This window comes from Manis pentadactyla, chromosome 10 (assembly GCF_030020395.1).
Source record: "Manis pentadactyla isolate mManPen7 chromosome 10, mManPen7.hap1, whole genome shotgun sequence".
Lineage (NCBI taxonomy): Eukaryota > Metazoa > Chordata > Mammalia > Pholidota > Manidae > Manis > Manis pentadactyla.
In genome coordinates this window covers 49,792,449-49,812,581 of record NC_080028.1, presented here as the reverse complement: position 1 = coordinate 49,812,581, position 20,133 = coordinate 49,792,449, and the positions used below count along the sequence as shown (strand labels likewise).

General features: G+C 39.1%; 1 protein-coding gene across 1 annotated transcript in view; it reads left to right on the top strand.

Annotated features, from left to right (window-relative positions):
- Positions 1–6,885: 6,885 nt before the first annotated feature.
- NEMP1 (nuclear envelope integral membrane protein 1) overlaps positions 6,886–20,133 on the top strand; it is a 17,777-nt gene continuing 4,529 nt past the window's right edge. The window contains exons 1-8 of the mRNA XM_036894960.2: positions 6,886–7,010; positions 13,167–13,291; positions 14,407–14,626; positions 15,905–15,977; positions 17,034–17,127; positions 17,575–17,689; positions 18,376–18,601; positions 19,389–19,562. Coding sequence (XP_036750855.2) covers positions 6,887–7,010; positions 13,167–13,291; positions 14,407–14,626; positions 15,905–15,977; positions 17,034–17,127; positions 17,575–17,689; positions 18,376–18,601; positions 19,389–19,562 — 1,151 coding nt within the window. The 5' untranslated portion in view covers position 6,886. The remainder of the gene's footprint in view (positions 7,011–13,166; positions 13,292–14,406; positions 14,627–15,904; positions 15,978–17,033; positions 17,128–17,574; positions 17,690–18,375; positions 18,602–19,388; positions 19,563–20,133) is intronic.

Genomic DNA, 20,133 nt, shown 5'->3' with positions numbered 1-20,133 from the left:
CGTGACGCACATCCTCCGCCCGCGCAGCCGCTGCTCGCGGCGCCCCCCTCCCTCCCACGCGGGTCTTTAGGGGCGGTGCCGAGCCCCCGGATCCAGAGGGGGACGCGGGAAGAGGGAAGGGTAGGGCCTGAAGCAAGTCGGGGGTGCAAACTAGGCGCTCTGCGCCTGGGTCTTGTCCTGGGCAGAGAATCGGGGAGGAGCCGGTTCTAGAGCCTGGGTCCTGGAGCGGAAGCTCGGCCAGTAGGGGGACCAGGGGAAAAGAGAGGGCTGGGCCGGCCGACCCCTGGCGGAGCTTGGAGGGGTCTGTGTAGAGTGGAAGTCTCGAGTGTTTGTATCGTTGGTTCTCAGGATTGTCTTGAGGTTCAAATGAGAGAACATACAGGAAAACTACGTAAATTATAAATGCTAAGCAAATTTAAGACGATATTGCCAGTTTGTGTCTTTGTACCCTGAAATTATGTATTTAAACGTTTATTTACTTCCACTTGGATGCCTGTGTCTCTCTAGGTTTGTATATGTGCCCCTATGTGTGGATTTAAAAATATGTAAATTTAAAAGACCATTGATTTGTCAAGCCCCGCCAGAGGCCCAGGGTGCTCCCATAGCTAGAGCTGCTGAGATGTCTGTTCTTCGCTTCCCTCCCACTCCTGCCTCCCCCAACTCCCTTCCTACTCCCTTCCGTTGATAATGAGGAATTTCCAGCCATTAGCAAATGAAGAGAGACAGACAAAGAGCCTGAGACTGAGAAACTGTAGAAAAACAAAGATAAGAGAGGTGTGTGGGGATGACAAAAAGGGGTGGAACAAACACAAAAATCTTAAATTTCTTCTTTTTCTCCATGGGCCCTATTCTCCCCAGTGTGGCTCAGGACCACTCCCCTACCTGACTCACCTATTCTCCCCACCCCACACATGCCTTAGTGTTCTTAGAGGCATACGGAGGGAGCAGAGCAAGGGATCCCACTGTTCAAGGATTAATTTGTCTATACTGATCTCTTCCAGGCAGGGAAACAGTATCCTCAGTACCAATTTCCCAAGAACTGGGGAGAAGGTCGTGAATAAAGTGCATAGAAGAGGGGTGAGGAAATTGCTAACCAGGATTGTCACTCCTAAGCACGTGTAGATTTTCATCTAGCAGTTTGCAGTGCTCACAACCCACCCTCTGCAAGTTTTCACCAGGCAAATCAGTTCACTCAGCGAAGTCTGGCTCAAATGTCACCTTCCTGGACCCTCTCCTTCCTCATCCCCTCTAGGCAAAATTAATTGTCCCCAACCCTCACTGGCCTCATGGCTCCGTACACATTTCAGTTACAGTGGCTTGTTTCACTCTAAGCTCAGGACCCCTCCAAGGTCTGGTATCTGGTGGGCCTTCTGAAATGGTGGTTGATGATGCTGTTCCCAAGCCTGAGCAACTTTGAAAAGGGCAGTTGACACAAATTTTACTCCAAAAGGAGCTGAACCTGGGCAAAGATGTTTCAGTGAAGACATTTGTTTTCCATGTCTTCTTCCATCTTAAAGTTTTCAGTGAGTCTTACAAGTCTGGTGCTTGGCCTTCTAAATGTCTTCTATTCTGGTAAATTAATTCATACCCAGGTGCTAAAGGTAGAAGGCTGAAGTCCTTGCTGATAAATATGAATTTTATGAAAAATATGAATAGAAAGTAGTGCTCCTCCTTTTTTCCTCTTCTGGTATCATGTTATAATTACAGTCTGAGGAGCATTGGCCTTCAGTGTAGTCATATTACAAGAGATGTTAAAAGGGCAAATAATCCTAACCTCTGATTTAAAGAGACTTGTGGGGATGATAGACATACAAACAAATCACTACAACTTAGTGCGATAATAGGGGTATAAACAACCACAGAAGTATAGTGGGCAAGTTATATCTTCTACCTAGGGTTGTGAGGGGTAGGTTTAGACAGGCCTCCAAAGGAGGTGGTGATGCAGCCTAGGATTTTGAAGTATAAATAAGATTTCCAGGAGGAAAGAACAATGAAGATGGAACAATGTAATTTACATGGAAGGATTAAATAGAATGATATTTTTGAGAAACTAGAAATGTTCATTCTTGCTGGATGGGGTGGGGGTTAAAAACAATCCCAGAGAAGTGTTTGACACCGTTTCATTAAGACTAGTGCTTAAACTATAGTAAAGAAATGATTTTAAAAACATTTCCAACCTATTGTCCACTACTTCTATAAAATACATTAAAAGTGAATTATTAGAAAAACAATAAAAATGCCCATTTTTATTAGATTCAATAACTATAAAAGTTCTCTGTCAAACTGCTATAAAAGTTTCTAAATGCTTACACTTAGTTTCTGAAATTGCTTCATTGGGGATTGGTATAACAAACAATAGCACTGCAGTTTCTTTTTTTTTAACTGAAATGTGATCTACAATGTCATATTGGTTTTGGGTGTATGATATAGTGATTCTACAACTATATACATTATGAAATGCTAACCACAATAAGTGTGGTTACCTTTTGTCCCCATACCAAGTTGTTACATTATCATCTATACTCCCTATGCTGTCCTTTCATTCCTGTGACTTATTTATTCTGTAAATGGAAGTTTGTACCTCCTTATTCCCTTCACCTATTTTGTCCATTCCCCACCCCAGTTGGCAACTATCAACTTGTTGTCTGTGTTTATGAGTCTGTATCTGTTTTGTTTGTTTTATTTTTTAGATTCCCCCCCATATTAGTTATTTGTTTCTTTACAGCTATGTTTTAGTTCACACTAAGGACTCTGGACTTCATCATAGGAGATATCCTGTAAACATAAAGACTTTGTAAGGCAGGAGTGGTATGGTCAGATCTACACTAAGGCGTGGAGGAAGAGTTTTATGGCTACACAAACAGCAGGGAGGCCAGGTTGGAGGAAACAAAAGTGTCCAAGTGAGAGATGGAAAGGAAAGTGCTAGATTAAATCACTGGCATGGGGTAGAGAGGAAAGGACAGATTCAAAAGATAGTAAGTAGAATCAATAGAACTTGATGACTGGCTAAGGGGTTGCAGGAGAAGAGTTGAGGGTAAGTCGGGCTTCTAGCTTTGGTAACTGAGTGGATGGAATGTCTTCATTAAATATTCACATCCACAATTCTCTTTCTAAATTAAAAAAAAATCACAAAAACCGGAAGTTTTTCATTACCCATTTGATGATAAAACCTAATCTGATCTGAATTTATTTTGTGGCAGACCTCCTAAACTTACATGAGATTATTTGTAGCTTCATTTATCCCACTTTCATTTATCCCAGTGTGAATATTCACATATCTCACTGTAGGAATATTAATTTGTTTGATTAAGGGGTGCTGTACCAGACCCGATTATTTGCCTTTTGTTTTGTTGCCTTATATATTGTGTGTGTACCATGTTACCTTTCTAAAATCCAAAAGTTCCAGAAACACATTTACTATCCAGATTTCCAACCCCATTTACTCATCAGTCTTGGCTTGAGTTCTTTTGGTTATTTGCATAAATCAGATCCACCTGCAGATAATGAATATTCATTGCCGTGTGTGCTATAGACTCTGAAGATGATTCTCAAAGTGTTTTGAGCAGTGTCCTTATTAGAACAAAGCTAAAAAGCTTCTTGAGTGACTTCCTTGAAGTGACAGAACTCATTTGAATGAGAAAGAGTGATGTGTGGGGCCAACCAGTCTCATTATTGTACACCTCACTTACACATATTAACAGTGGTCAGTGATCTTCTGGAATTAGTTCTGGGAATATATATATATGTATATATATACACATATACACAAATTATTTTTTAAAACAGTTTTAGATTTACAGAAAAATTAGGAAGATAATACAGAGGGTTCCCATATACTCCACATCCCATTTCTACTATTGTTATCTTACATTAGTATGGCATTTGCCATGCTAATAAAATGCCATAATGAGTGACATTGGCCACTATTGATGAACCAGTATTTCTACATTATGAACTAGAAGTCTAAAGTTTATTTAGATTGTTTTAGTTTTTACCTAATTTTTTTTTTCTGTTCCAGGATCCCATCCGTGACAGCAGATTACATCTGTGTCTCATGCCTCCTTAGGGTCCTCTTGGCTGTTAGTTTCTAGACTCTTCTTGTTTCCTTGATGGTTTTGAGGAGTACTGGTCAGGTATTTTGTAGGATGCCCCCTGTTGGAATTTGTTTGATGTTTTCTCATGATGAGATTAGTTTATGCATTTTGGGGAGGAAAACCAGAGGTAAAATGTCATTTTAATCACAATGTCAAGTGTATATGGTATCAACACGATTTATCACTGTTGTTACTGACCTCTTTAGGTCAGCCAAGTGAGTGTGTGTGAGAGACACAGGATGACCATTGCAGCAGATGTGGCCTATACTTTTCTCTCTAAGGATGAAATTTCTTCTCCTGCTCATGGCTCAGTCCCATTTTGACTTATAATATTCCTTGTTTTGAAAGCTTGAACCTTGCCCAGCAGTTATTTCCTTTCTGAATTTTCCCTCAATTCACTAGTCTCCATCATCTTTAGTGTTCCTATTACTGAGACAGAGAAGGACAGGGGGGGTGCCCTGTCCAGTTAGAGCAAGATAAGGGCCCTGGAAAGGACGGGATGTTTACTAAGGACCTTGGGAATGTGAAAAACAGAAGACTTGCAGCTGAAACGATGCAACAATGTGTAAGAAGGTTCTCACTGAACCTCCCTGATAAAGAACCATTTTTACTATTAAGTCACGGTAACTCAGGTAGCTTGACCAAGGCATACTAGTTAAAAATATAAATGACCTGTAGTATGATTGGCTAAAATATAGCTGGCCTTCTGACAGGAACCTATAGAAAACAAACAACTGCTCTTCCTCGTGGACGCAACCAGCATAAAACCCCTAGACCTGAGCCCATAAACGGTAGCCTTGCCCCTCCCAGTATATGCCTGGGAGTTCTGTATCTTTACTTGTCTCTAACAATAAAAAGCCTATTTCTTCATTGCCTACCTTGAGCATTTGTGAAGTTCATTCTTTGACTCCAAAAACAAGAACCCCCGTATCATCTTTTGGGGGCTCATCCGGGATCTCTCCCTGTTCTCAGCCACCTAGAGGGCAGCTACCATTCCCTACTACTCTTGCTTTAATGAATTCCTTCCTTACCTATACTCCTCCGACCTGTTGGAGAATTCTTTCTAGTCCAGCGTCAAGAACCCTCCCCCTCATCCAGGTTGAGGTTTCTCCTAGTGCCTCACCTAGTACGCAGGGAGAGACCTCCCCAGACGCAGCTGCCCGGCAACACTACCTTTAAAAAATAAGATGCTTCAATTTCTACTGACATTTACTGAATACCTGTTATGTGCCAGGCACTCTGCTAGGTCCTCATTGTGTTAAATCATTGAATGAGAAGCAGCCTGGTGCATAGGAAGAACTCAGACTTAGGGATCAGTAAGACTTGGGTTGGACCAGCATCCCAGCCCAGCTAGCCATGCAATCTTGGGCAGGTTCCTTTGCTTGTCTTAACCTGGGCTTCTTAAATGGAAATATTTGTCTTACAAGATGTAAAGGATAAAAAATTTTCTCTTAATCCTCACATTCATTTCACTTACCAAAAAAACTCTATGCCTGCATTTTTAAATGCTAATGTTTATTCCTATATAAAACACTGATAATTTTTTTGTGACTCTCTTTTAAATAATTTAAAACACAATCGTGTTACTTAAATTGTCCCGGAAATAACAAGTATTGGTGAAGATGTGGAAAAAAGGGAATCCTTGTGCACTGTTGGTGGGAATGTAAAGTGGTGCAGCCTCTATGGAAAACAGTAAGGAGATGCCTCAAAAATTAAAAGTAGAAATACCATATGAACCAGTATTTACCCAAAGATAATCACTAATGTGAAAAGATAAATGGACCCTTATGTTTATTGTAGCATTATTTACAATAGCCAAGATGTGGAAGCAACCTAAATGTCCACCAATAGATGAATGAATAAAGAAGATGTGGCGTACACACATACATTGGAATATTACTGAGCCATAAAAAATAATGAAATCTTGCCGTCGATGGACATGGAGGGTAATATGCTAAGTGAATTAAGTCAGAGAAAGACAAATACCATATTATTTCACTTATATCTGTAATCCTAAAAAAACAACAAATGAACAAAAAAAACTCTAAATACAGCCTCATAAATACATTAAACTGGTGGTTGCCAGAGGGGAGGGAGGTGGAGGGATGGGCGAAATAAGTGAAGGGGATAAAGAGGTACAAATTTCCAATTACAAAATAAGTCATGCGGGGATTGAAAAGTGCAGCATAGGGAATATAGCCAGTAATATTGTAATAACTATGGTGATGGATGGTATCCACACTATGGGGTGCATTTCATGATTACGCAATTGTGGAATCACCGTGGTACATTTGAAATTAATATATTGTGTATCAACTATACTTCAAAAAGACCCTGTGCCTTTCTTAAAAACGTTTCGATTACAAATTTCTCATAAACATACTGGTAAAAAGGAAAGAAAACAGAAGGAACTTGAGACACTTTGGAGAGAAAGATGCAAGTTGGTCAAGGTTGCCTTGCCCATTCTTGTTTTCTATTGGTTAAGCTTACCATCAATCGCACCAGTTGTAAATAAACTGGAGCCGGAAGCATGTTGTTATGGGGTGGGATCTTCCTGTCGCCATTGCTAAATTTTAATCCGTTTTTTAATAGGCTGAAAGCCGTTCTTCCTGCCCTATTGCATCAGTTGCTAAGAGGCGGGATAATAGGGTCGGCCAAGGGCAGAGTGTTCCGAGTTCCTCCCATCCGATTGGTTGGTGGGGGCGGGTGTTGTAGTGGATAGGCTGCAGGCCCTGTCTGTTGGGGTTAGTTACGGGGAGGGGCATGTGAGCAGGAGGCGGTGTGAGGCGGCCATGGCGGGAGGAATGAAAGTGGCGGAGTCTCCGGCAGTTGTTGTCGGGCCCTGGGGCTGGGGAGCTGGGGGCGGTGGGACAGTGCGGCTTCTCCTCATCTTCTCCGGCTGCTTGGTCTGCTCAGGTATCGCCGGGCAGCAGCTGCCAAGGGGCGGGTGCCGAGGGGGTTATATTTAGAAAAGCAGGACTGCCCCCAGGGCGCTCGGGTCGCTAACTCTGCCGAAGGGCTCGGGCCTAGTGCGGAGGAAGAAGCTTCGTCGCCGGGGAGTGGGCTTCGGCGCTGAGGGGTCAGGGCCCTGGGGCAGCCTCGGGGAGCTTCCCAGAGCGCGGGGGGAGCCTGGAGCCTCTAGCTGAGGCAGGAAGAGAGGCCCGGACTGGTTGAGAAGCGGTCCTGGGGCTGCGTCGCACTGTTCTGGCTTTCTTGACTCTCCTGGTTAAGAGGAAGGAAACCCGAGGCACACTTCAGGCAGGCAGAGCTGGCAGTGGAAAGGGAGCATCCCATTCATTCGGCAAATTAGCAGCACCTTCTGAGCGTATGTTCTGTTAGGACTCAGGGAACGGATGCTGAACACATCACTGTAAGTTAAATGAAATGCAGCATCTCTAGGTGATGTTTTCTGCCCTTTGTAAGATCCTGGCCCTTTCCGGCCCCAGAGAATGGACCTGGAGCTGTTAAATTCCCGTTTCCAAAAAAGATAAAAACACCATTCAGCACCGAGTAGGTTTCTTTTGGAAATTTATTCATTCTTCAAGCAAATTGATAACTGCTAGATAATTTGGCTTTGGCCTGGGATGAAACTTTTTCTTTTCCACTTGAATCCAGAAAATCTAGAGTATATTTGTAAAACGCCACCTTCAACTTTGCTAAATGCACGACAGAAAAAAAGTGAGGTTTCTAAACTTTCACCGGAGAGAGTTGAAGTTCACGGGGTTAAGGATAATGGGATTTGTAAACACATGCTCTCGCATTCTGTTAGTTTGCTGTCCACGTCATGCAGTCACTCATGTTTATCCTTAGCTGCAGCTTTAAGGTGCCAGGATCCATAGGTCTCGTTGCATAGTGCACGGTCCTTCTGAAATGGTTGTTTTAGGGAGAGGGAAGTACATATCCAGGAAAGTACTTTTCCAGAGGTAGGGCCCAGAGTAACATTTGAAGGGTTTATGATCTGAGTGAACCTGGGCTAGATGGTTAACTTCAAAAATGGGGCTGTGGATTGTAGGGGTGGAATAAAATATATGCAAAAAATGTTTCTACACACTTGGCGCTCAGTCAGCAGTCTAATGAGAGGAACAGGGACTTGCTTGGAGAAGGATAAACCCAGGGGATGGTATTTGTTCTTTCTGGCCTGATAGATGGTGTGGGTGGCAGCTACAAAGACACAATCAGGTAATAGAGAACTTTCTAAAGGGTACCTAGAGATAGAATGGAGCAAGTACTTCAAAAGGTAGGGAGTTCTTTCTCACTGGAAGCTTTTGAAAAAAATTTGATTGTAAAATGAGTTTATTTTAGACTATTTGGTAAATACAATTAAGTATAAAGAAGTAGGAAAAAGCCCTTAGTGTTTATTTCACCAGAGGCAATCCATTTTAGCACAGTTCCTTCTGTTCTTTTTCCACGTGGTCTTAATTAGAGAGTCTTTTGGGTTGGTAATACATTCATATGCCTTTCAGCAATCCAGTTCTCTTTCCTGGAGGTCACCAGTTTTTACCAGAGATAGTTTTTCATTTGATTTTGTAGCATAAGCATTGTCCTATGTCATTATAATTCTTCATAAATGTTAATTTTACTTGTATTCTATTTTTTCAACAGACCATTTAATGTTTCTAAATTAAACATTTGGTTGGATATTTGTGGTGTTTCTAGTTTTTCATTGTTATAGATAACACTGTGAACATCTGTGTATCCTTTTTTTATTTCATTTGGGCTTTTTCTTAGACTAGATCCTCAGAAATGGACTTTTTAGATCAAAAGCTAACATATATTTAAGACCCTTGAAACACCTTGCTAAAATATTTTCCTGAAAATGTGTCAGTTTATATCACTCAGCAATATATGCTTGTGACCCATATCCTTGCCAGCATCAGATATTCCAGACTTACATCTTTGCTAATTTGATAGATTGAAAGGTGGTATCTTGATTTACTTGGCATTTCTTACATAACTTGTGAGGGAGCATCTTTCAGCTGTTTATTAATTATTTAATTTTCTGTTTAGACTTAAATTTTTTGGCGTGTGTGTGAGTGTGTCTTCTTCTTGGCCTATTGTGATTATTATTGAAATTTTTGTGTACTGTTAAAATCAATTTGTATGATTATTTAAGGATATATGTTTATAATCTATTTATGCAGAGCCCCCTTTTATCTTTTTAAATAGAAGATTTGCATTGTGGTCACTTGATTTTCTTTAGATTTAAAGACCTCTCTCCAAAATTGATATATATTTTTTGTGGTACATTCAATTTTTTTTCATTTTATTTTTTAATCTGTAATTAATGTTAGCATTTGGTGTGAGGTGAGAATCTAGATAGATTTTATTTTCCAAGTAACCAGTCAGTTGTTCCAGCATCCCTTTAATAATCCTTCGCTAAGTCCACTGAGTTAAGATATTAATTTTTAAGGAGGCTTTTAAGGATGGACTGATTACCTCTTGACAAATGAATAGAGGCTATTTAAGAATTAGAAGAGGTTGTTTTTCATGACTTTCTAGAGTCTGTTCCAGACCTCACATACTATTTTCATTACCTTCTATCTATAGATGTTAAATGGTCAGGGCTGTTGATTGAAAAGTGATTTTGTAATGATTATAAGTAAATATGAGGTTATTAACCTTTGAGTAGTTGTATAAATACAACAAGCAAATTGTGATTCACTAAATTCCAAGATAATAGATCTTTGGGCTCAGAAGCATTTTGCTGAATGTTGAATTCATTCTGCTTTTTAACATGCTGGCTAAGTCACTTTGCAGGAGGGGAAGAAAAGTGGTCTAGGGCTTTTTGCTATGGGAAGCACAAGGTTCTAACATGAGCATTTCGATAACTTGTTTATGTTTAAGGTAATTTGATTTAGTTTTGTGTTTCTAACAAATTAAGCTACAGCTGGAGTGGTGATTGTTTCCACAGATTATGTCCTTGGGCTGAATTGATATATTTTCCTTCCTAGTGAATTTCCAAATATGTGGCTGGCCAAGGTGCTGATTTCCATAGGAGATTTCTGTTAAAGAGGTTTATTTATTTATGTACTCATCTTAATTAAAATTCTTTCCCTTGAATGATGTAGAACTTGGGGAAAGGAAGAACTAGATTTTAAAAGATGTTGCTTATTATAAAACAATTTTAGTACTTTTGGAAAATGGCATCAGAATTTTAAAGTTACTTTAAAAATAATGATGCCTTTTCTTGACACTAATTTTTCAAATGGCCTGTGCCATTGACACATTATTTGTATCTTACTACCCCCTGAAATATAATAATGGGCTTCAAAGGTGTACTGTTATATTACTTGGTGCTGTGAGAGGTAATAAGTGTGAATCTTTTTTTTTGACAGGTATATGTTTTTACTTGGGACTTTGTAAATAGATGGGCTGTTATTTTAAGGAAGTGATAGGTTCTTGTTCAACATCTTTTTTTTTCAATCCCAGTGTTTTTGCAGACTTCAATGAATTTGTAAATATATTCAGTTTTAACCTTCTCATAACCTTACTTTCTTACACTCTCTGGAAGAAAATAAACTCTTGAGCCATATTTGCGAGTGGGTATTTTTTCAGTGTATTTGTGGGCTTGCTAATGGGACAGCTGTCAACAGGATTTTGAAAAGGTTTCATTTTATGAAATGTAAGTTAGGAGGAGATCTAGATTACTATTAGATTAAACCCTAGTGAGAAACTAATATGTTTCTCAAAATATGGCACCTTAGCATATTGAATATTTTAAGCTGAAGGAGTTTGAGAAAGCAGAAGCAAGAATGTCATTCTGACCACCCCCCCATTCCCTTTGTACCTTGCCCTTCTTCCTTGCAATAGGCCATTGTATGAGAGGTACCCTCCCTATACCTGGAGCATCCTTATTTCTGAAGACTAGGGGCCCAGAGAGGAATGTGAACAAATAGGCTTTGTTCAGTTTCCCACAGTTTACTACAATTATGTCATACGCCTTATGCTATCATATTCCTCCATAACTGTCCACTCTTCACCAAACCTAGCATAAAAGTACAAAGGTCTAACTATTCCTTTCCTTATGAAGGCTTTTGTGTCATGTAAAACTCACATTAAACAGATTTGTATGCTTTTCTCCTGTTAATCTGTTTCTGTCAGTTAAATTTTCAGACCCAGCCCAGGGATCCTAAGAGAGGGAAGGAAAACTTTCTTGGACAACTTTTCCTATTCTGGACATTTCATGTCAATGGAATCATTCAAAATACAGCATTTTTGGTCTGGCTTTCTTCATTCAGAATAATATATTCATGGTTCATCCATGTTGTAATATGTGACAGTACTTTTTTATGACTGAGTAATACTTCATTGTATGGATATGCCACATTTTGTTTATCCCTTCCTCAGTTGATGAACTTTTGGGTTATTTCCACTTTTTGGTTATTCTGAATATTGTTGCTATGAACATTCATGTACAAGTTTTTGTGTGACTATATGTTTTCAATTCTTTTGTGTATATACGTAGGAGTGGAATTACTGGGTCATTTGCTCACTCTGTTTAACTCTTTGAGGAACTACCAATTGTTTTCCCAAGAGGCTGCATCATTTTACATTTCCATCAGCAATGTATGAGGCTCCCAGTTTTTCCACATCCATATCAACACTTGCTATTGTTCTCATTTTGAATATAGCCATCCTGATGAGTATGAAGTATTTCATTTCTTTAATGACTTATGATGTTGAACATGTTTTCATGTGTTTATTGGCCATTTGTGTATTTTCTCTGGGGAAATGTTTATTCAAATCTTTCGCCTATTTTTATAGTTGGGTTGTTTCTCTTTTTATTGTTGAGTTACAGTAGTTCTTTATATGTTCTGGATACTAGACCTTTATCTGATACATTATTTGCAAATATTTTCCCTCATTTTGTGAGTTATCTGTTCACTTGATAATATCTGTTGAAACACAAGTTTTATATTTTTTATGAAGTCCGACTTGTCTATTTTTTTTTCCTTTGGTTGCTTATGCCTTTGTGTCATATCTGGAAACCATTACCTAATCCAAGGTCATAGAAGTTTACACCTATGTTTTCTTCTAAGTGTTTTATAGTTTTTGTTCTTAAATTTGGGTTTAAGACGGAATTTAACTTCAAAATTAGTTGTATCTTCATCTTAAAAGGACTGGTGGGTATCATTGCCTTCGTTTATGTGTATGTAACTTTGGCTTTCTAAGTTTGGTTGAGGCTTTTGTAGTTTTGTTTTTGTTTTTTATTTTATTTAAATCTACCTACCTTTGTACTAAGACCAAGAGTAATAACTAAAATTTCCACTTAGAGTAGCTTTTAATAAGTTGATAAGTATAATATAGAACTCAAGGAAGTTACTTAAGGAAGTTACTGAAGGAAGTTTTGTGGTAAGGAAGTCAGCTTGTGCAAATGGGTGGGAAGGTAGGAGAGTGGTCACTTTTAAACTTGAATTAGCTGACATTGAATACAAATTCCTGAAGGAGAATCTTATATATTGGTAAAATCAAAGGGACTGCATATATTCATTAACTGTTCTTAAAACTTGAAATGAAAAAAAAAGCTGGAAAAAACTTTGCAGTCTTTAGTATCTACTTAAGTACTGTATATACAAAACTACTGCCAATTCTGTTCATCCAACTCAGGAAAGACATAGAGAAAATCAGCAAATGGTACTCTAGCTATGCTTTTGTAAAGGGAAAAAATATGTGTGTGAGCCTCAGGTAAGTTCTTTGCTAGCTGTATGACTTTGGGCGAATTACTTAAACATCAGTCCCTCGTTCGTGAAATAGGGATTATGAGGCTGCTTAGCTGAGCGTTGTCGGGAGGGTTAAATGAGGTAGCATACTGTCTTACTAAACCCTCAATAGTAGATTTTATTAGTACTTATTTTGGGTTAGTGATTATTTGTAATATTGAAATAATTAAATTTGACAGAAGTAAGACTGTAGTATTTCTTCCCTCACCTCAGTTTTTCTTATTGTTTCTCAGACACTGACATTTTAACCCCCAAGTAAGAAAGTAATCAGTTTAATTCTTTTTGTGAAGTGAATTATAGTTATTAGTGTGTTCTGCTATACTTAATTCTTGTTTCCTTTCTTTGCATAAAGCTGGAGTTGATGTAAACGTGGTCATGCTTCAGGAGTCCCGAGTTTATTTTATGGAGACCAGGCAGCAATTCTGTTATAAAAATGTACTTATCCCAAAGTGGTATGATGTATGGACACGGATACAGGTAATAACTTGGAGGCTTCTGGCAGGGGCAGCTTCTATGAATATCTGTCTGTGATGACTGAGTACTTTGACATTTTTTTTCTCACACACACACGTCCTGTTAACAACCTAGTTACTGTTGATATCCTGAGTTGTGTTTTGTCAGTAAGTATTTATGCCTACTTTGTTTTCCTCTCTGTTTCCATAAGTAGCTTGTAATACTTGACCCTGAGGGAAACTTCCTCCTTTTCCCAAAGAAACTGCTTCCTTCTTTCCCTTTCTCCTTTTACATACACTTGCGCACACACCCCTCTCTCTGTTTAGATGGCTTATGCCTTCTTTGGGCTGGAAACTATTGCGTGCCAGCCAGGATGTAAGCTCTTTTGCCTTGCTGCTCCTATTCTATTTTAATTCTCTATGAGTTGTTTCATAAACCCTCTGAGCTGAAGTTTTCCCTTAATAGAATGACTTTGGTCTCATTTATTTCTTAGCAATGTTAAGCATCCTGGCAAGCAAGTGTCTGGCTGTAATAATGATTGCACAAAATGAGTTCTTTTGGAAATCCTGTTGCTGCCACAAGCATACTTACTGATAAGGGTATTTGTTGTTCACACCAAAATTTTTTTGATTCTCTTTTTTATATTATCTGATGTAAAAGATCATATTCCGTCTGGGACACATTATAACTAACATTTACCATAATTAGTGATTTGTGACAAAGGGTTGAACTTCTCAGCTTGTCATTATGGGAAACTTTCAGTTTTCTGGGGCTTTTCATGACTGGCAATATTCCTAATGTTTTAGACCCTTGCTTTGTATGATCTGTTGTAAATAGTTGTACTGGTAATTCTTTTAGCTTGGAAGTCTTTTCTTCCCCCTGTGTTCTGGCCTAATAGTAGATTCAGATAATGCTACCAACAAGACATTTTAAAAAGCTGCATCTTTGTACCATGTGCAATGTTATTTGCACAATTATATTTTAGCCACTGCATTTCTGTCTTTCTATAAGCCTTATGGAAAACTGACATCATAACTGATTTAGCTATTTGTTCTAAAGTTTATTGTTTCTTAATTGTATTTGTAAAATTGTAAATTCCTACTTCCTTCTTTCTCATCCCAATTTTACTTGTGTTACAGATCCGAGTAAATAGTTCCAAACTGGTACGAGTCACCCAGGTGGAGAATGAGGATAAACTGAAGGAGCTAGAGCAGTTTAGTATCTGGAACTTTTTTTCCTCTTTTTTAAAAGAGAAATTGAATGACACATATGTTAATGTGGGTCTGTACAGCACAAAAACCTGCCTCAAAATTGAGATTATAGAGGAAGACACCAAATACAGTGTCACTGTGACCCGGAGTAAGTCTTAACCTATTTTTCTGATGGATTCTATAGTGAGAGGGGACTGAGCTTTGGAGGTTATAATTTGTGAAACAGACATCAGTCTAGGAGAGCCCCCTTTTGGTTCTGATTATAACCTGACTACACTACTGCTCCAGACGGTTCAGAGACCCCACCCCACATAAAACCCTTTCAGCCTAGAATTGTGTAGACTTACATTCCTAATACTTCCAATCAACCTGAGCTGATATGCCTAGTATTCTTCAGAGTAAGACAGCTGTATTCCTGCCTCCCAGGCACTTCTGCACAAATATAGATGTCCTGATATATACAGGCCTACATTTGAGGGCATGAAAAACAATTGTTTCTTTTCGTTAAAAATGTTTTTCAAAATTTTTTGTAGAACCATAAAAAAATATGAAGATCACTGTGGTTTAAGGATTATTCAGTGGAACTGGGTGAAATTTTTTGAATTTGGGTGAGAAAGTGTTACAGAGTAGGTGGATTATTATCCTGTTGAATTCTTTCTGACTTTTGGTCTCTTCTTGGTTACTACCCAGGTTCCTGGGATATTGTGAGTAGTAGAAACATGCCTGGGTTTTGCTACGAAATAGGTTGCAACCTTCTAATTGCCTTAAGAGTTCCACTGGTCTAAGGTTTTATACCACTTTTTGGTGTTGCTTTTACCATACTGACTCCTCTTGCTCCTGTTTTGTTTGTAGACCTCTCCTAAACTCAGAGTTCTCAAATGTGAAAGCCGTGGGAGCATCTGGTATGCCACTAAAGGGCCTCTGCTTGGGCACCCTGGTCCTGGGAGAGATGTGTTTGAGTATAGGCTTTTCCAACACAGTGCTTGTGTAGTGAAGAAAAGTAGGTGGTGGTGTTGGGCAAGAAAAGCCGCTAGTTAGATAAAACAGGGCGCTGACCCAAAGTCTAGGCAGAGCTGCTATGTCGGAGTTTGTGAGTGACTAAGTTGTGGAGACCCCTTGTGGGAGACCACATGAAGTGCTGATGGCCCTGCGCCTGGCTCTGTCCACAGCAAAGCTTAGCTGCTTTAGCCTTGGCATAGGTAGCTAAACAAAACTAAGACCTTAGGAAAGCACAGGGTAGACAGAGACCTAATTATACTTTCTCTATGGAAGGGTGCCCAGGCTTTGTGTGGAATTTATAATGCTGTTTAGGTGGACCATTTGCATTTGTTTTATTAGCTGACCAATAATGCCAACATTGCCTTTTATACTATAATGCCTTAAACTGTTTGGTTCTCTATTAAAAAGAAATCTTTTTTTATTTCAGGATTTGACCCCAAACTCTTCCTCATTTTCCTCCTTGGACTTACGCTTTTTTTTTGTGGAGACTTGCTGAGCAGGTAGGTTCCAGTGCTAGAGTGTGGAATGACAAGACTCAGACTCACCCTGCTTGACTTTTATCATAAAGACTTTAAGTGCTGCCATTCCCCTTTCCAAGACCTTTACAGTGAGGCCATTGCTTGCTTGGATAATTTAAGAAAATACTTTAATATGTGTTTGGATTTTTGCTTTTTTCTTGTATTGGATAAGATTTGCAATGATGAAATTCCCCCATTTGATTGACTCGTCATGTGATGGGATTTAGCCAATACATCACCATCCTTCCCACCATTAGAATGAGTTAAGCCCTCATTTTTCCAGGGCCATGTGTTAGTGAGTCTTATGCCATTCAGCAGTAAAGACTCAAACGTTACTACTTAGTCATCCCTGCCTTTAGGGATCTACTAGTTGGGGTGGGTGAACCTGACATGCACAAATGTGAAGAGAGCATGTGGATAACCAAACAAACATTGAATAGAGGTAGATCAATACTAACTATGTCCCAGTGAAAAGAATATTTGTGATGTAGTGAATGAGAGCTTGACAGTTGGAGTTTGCAGCTGGGTTGGAGTGAGGTTGGTTAAAGTTATTCCTCATTTGGGGGATCCCGGGAGAAACTCACAGTGAGGAAGCAATGTCTGGTAGAACGGGCCTGGGATAAGAGTAGGAGCTCTGTTCTAGGCCCTGTGGTTTATCCATCTGGGCAGTGAATTAATTCCCAGTTTCCAAGTCTCAGCTGGACAGTGTTCTTGCCCTTCTCCCCAGAGAAGCTGTGCAGTTCCTCAGAAGAAAGATTCTTTATTAAAAATTGGGTTGGGAGAGGTGCTGGGGATGGGAGTAGGAGACTAAACAGGTTTATTGGTATATACTTGATGGGACCTCATTGATTCTTATTCTCATAATCTGCCAGCAACTATATTGCACGAGTTTCTCCAGTTTTCTGACCTCAAGTTTTGGCAAACACCTGCTCTAAAATTGTGCGTTTTTTTCTTTTGGCTGGGATAGTTGTCCTACATTGAACAATGCCATGTATGAAGAATACACACATAGTCATGAACTAAATTTTCTCTATGCAGAAGCCAAATCTTCTACTATTCCACTGGGATGAGTGTGGGAATTATAGCCTCTTTACTGATCGTCATTTTTGTACTGTCCAAGTTTATGCCCAAGGTAAGTTGCAGAATCCTCAGATGCAGTTATGATGAGCTTGGATAGTTGAAGGACAATTTTCTTGGATAATCTTATAGCACTGAAAATTTGCATTGATGGCCAATAAGTCAGTGCACCTGATTCAGAAAGGTACTTTCCATGATGAAGCTTAGGGCCTGATTACATACAAATTCTCCCTTTTTATTTAAAATCCTATGCACAGTGGGAGATTAAAGTCTTCTTGCTGTTTGTAACTTACATAGACAGGCTTTTAAGTTCTTTAATATCTCATTTTCCCAGTGTTCTTGGCAGACTGTTCCATTTTAAATAAAAGGATGTCTTTTTAAGAGATGTGTATTTTGTTCATTTTTGGTAGGTTGAATTTTTTCTGTAGATTGTAGTTTCATTTTGCTTCTTTTATGTATGGAAAGCCTGTTGTGACTTTCTACTGTCACTTCTCTGTCTTAGAAAAGTCCCATTTACATCATCCTAGTGGGAGGCTGGTCCTTTTCTCTGTACCTCATTCAACTCATTTTAAAAAATTTACAAGAGATCTGGAGGTGTTACTGGCAGTATCTTTTAAGTAAGTGTTGTTGGTTTTGCTTTTCCTTATATATATCTAGGCTCTTTAGTTAATTTGGTCATGAAGAGATGTTGCCTGCTCATAGGATTTTAATAATCACTCCATTTATTAACTTTTAAGAATCATGGTTCTTCACTTATTTCTAAACCCTCTACAGTTGTCACCTCTTAAATGAAGCCACTAGAGAGGTTTTAATTGTTGGTGTTTATAAGTATATGTCTTTTTACACAACATACATCTTTCTGAAAATCTGAAAAGTTGTAAGTTGACCTTATTAATATACTCATATTTTAGATATACTTGGAGACCGTAAGAAGTAACGGAGTCTACATGAATCTTATCTATAAAGGAAGAATTCTTTGGTTATACAGAGTAACCCTTAATCTGCTCTTTGAGGGGTAATTAATACGGATTTTCATGTATTAGGCTTTTTAAAAACAGATTGTTTTTGAATTGCTCAACATATTTCAGTCTTCCATCCGAAACAAATTTGGGACACCAGAAAGAATAAGTACTTAGATAAATATATGTAAATAATGAGAAAAGTATGAATAATTCAGTAAATATCTAGTCCATTTTCCTGATTCAATAGATGCCATATAGTAAATTCACTGCTGCCTCTCCCCCCAAATCACTGTTCTCTGTTATGGATGAAAAAGAATGTCTCCTGATAATTCTTCTCATAGGCTATGTCCTCACAGTTGGCTTCGTGAGTTTTGCAGTCTGTTACAAGTATGGGCCTCTGGAGAATGAACGAAGCATCAACCTGCTGACCTGGACCTTGCAGCTGATGGGCCTGTGTTTCATGTATTCTGGTATCCAGATACCGCACACTGCCCTTGCCATTGTCATCACGGCTCTGTGTGCTAAGAACCTGGAGCACCCTATTCAGTGGCTGTACATCACCTACGGGTAACTGAAAGGCAATGTAACTTTGTATTGAAACAATGCGGGATGCAGTTAACAGTGAAAAAATACAGTAGTGTTGACCTGGAAGCCTCTTTGTTATTGAAAATTGATGGTATTATGATTCTTTTTTTGTTCCTTCCAAGTCTTTCTTTTTAGACTCTCCGTAGGCGTTTTTATAATTTCTTTCTACTCATTTTGCATAAAAGCATCCAATAAAGTGTCATGTGTCCCTGTCACCACTAGGTGGTGCAAAGTATATCACTTATGCCATAATGCCTTCTCAGGCTGCCTGCATCAGATTTTTCACCTTGGCTCTCAGATTGCCCTGGAAGTGCTAGTCTTATTTTATTCTCAGATGTAATTCATAGCACATCACCGCCTTGCGTAGTGAATATGGGATGATCTTAGGTTCTGGAATTGTCAGTGGCTGTTCTATTACAGGTAGTCAAGGTGATGCCTTCAGTTTGGGAAAGCCATGTTAATGGACCGCAATCTTAATACCACCATTTTCTGGTCATTTTTCTATTTATTGGAAAATAAATATTTTGTCTATCATTATTGAAAAATAAGTGAATTTATTCACCTTAGTATTATTGCTCTGAGCTATCACTCATAGTCTTAAGTGTAAAGGAAACATTATAACCAAAAATGTCTATAGAAGAAAGGTAGGAATGATGACTCTTAATGTTCAGGCTCTCTGCAGTTTGCTTGGTCCACAGAAGGGAACTGGAGGTAAGGGTGGTTATAGATTACTGATTAATGATTCATAATGTTATTTTGGTGAGCACAGAAAGATGTGTAAGGCAACAGAAAAGACTGTCCCCCCTCGTCTCCTGACAGAAGAAGAATATCGGGTACAAGGAGAGGTGGAGACCCGAAAGGCTTTAGCAGAGCTTCGAGAATATTGTAACAGCCCAGACTGCTCTGCTTGGAAGACTGTTACTCGAATCCAGTCTCCAAAGAGGTAAACTCTTGGCCAGATATGCCAAGCACCTGTCAGAGTAACTGTGACCTTGAGTTTTAACAGAGATCATACCTCTAGATAATCACTTTGTATTTGGGGATTTCTTTTCCCATTCATCAAGGTGTAGTCAAGAGAAAGGTACTTATATCATCATGTGTGAAGCAGTAGCCTATTTTCTGGTTCCTCAAGAAGCTGTCTACTCTACCTTTAATTGTAGCATTGAGATGAGAAGACTCCAGGACTATATTAAGTTTCTCCTCTGATAGTTTTGCATTGCTTTCTGAGTACTGTGGGTTTTTGTACTTTTTAGTGGTGGGCGTGTTCCTTTTTATTCTGGAGCTTGTTTACTAATGAGTATGTGAAACTTCAGTTTGGAATCGTGATGGCATAAGGTTTACAGTGCCATAAACATGAATAGGTGTGTAATGCCCCTTAAGCTTCTCTTACCAGGATTTCGGATGACTAAAGGAACCTTAGTACTTTCATAACTAAAAAGGAGAAGCTATGCTTATTAAGCAGGATGGGGCTACAAAGGATGTCAGCCTATGATCCCAGCTTTCCTTTTCTCCTT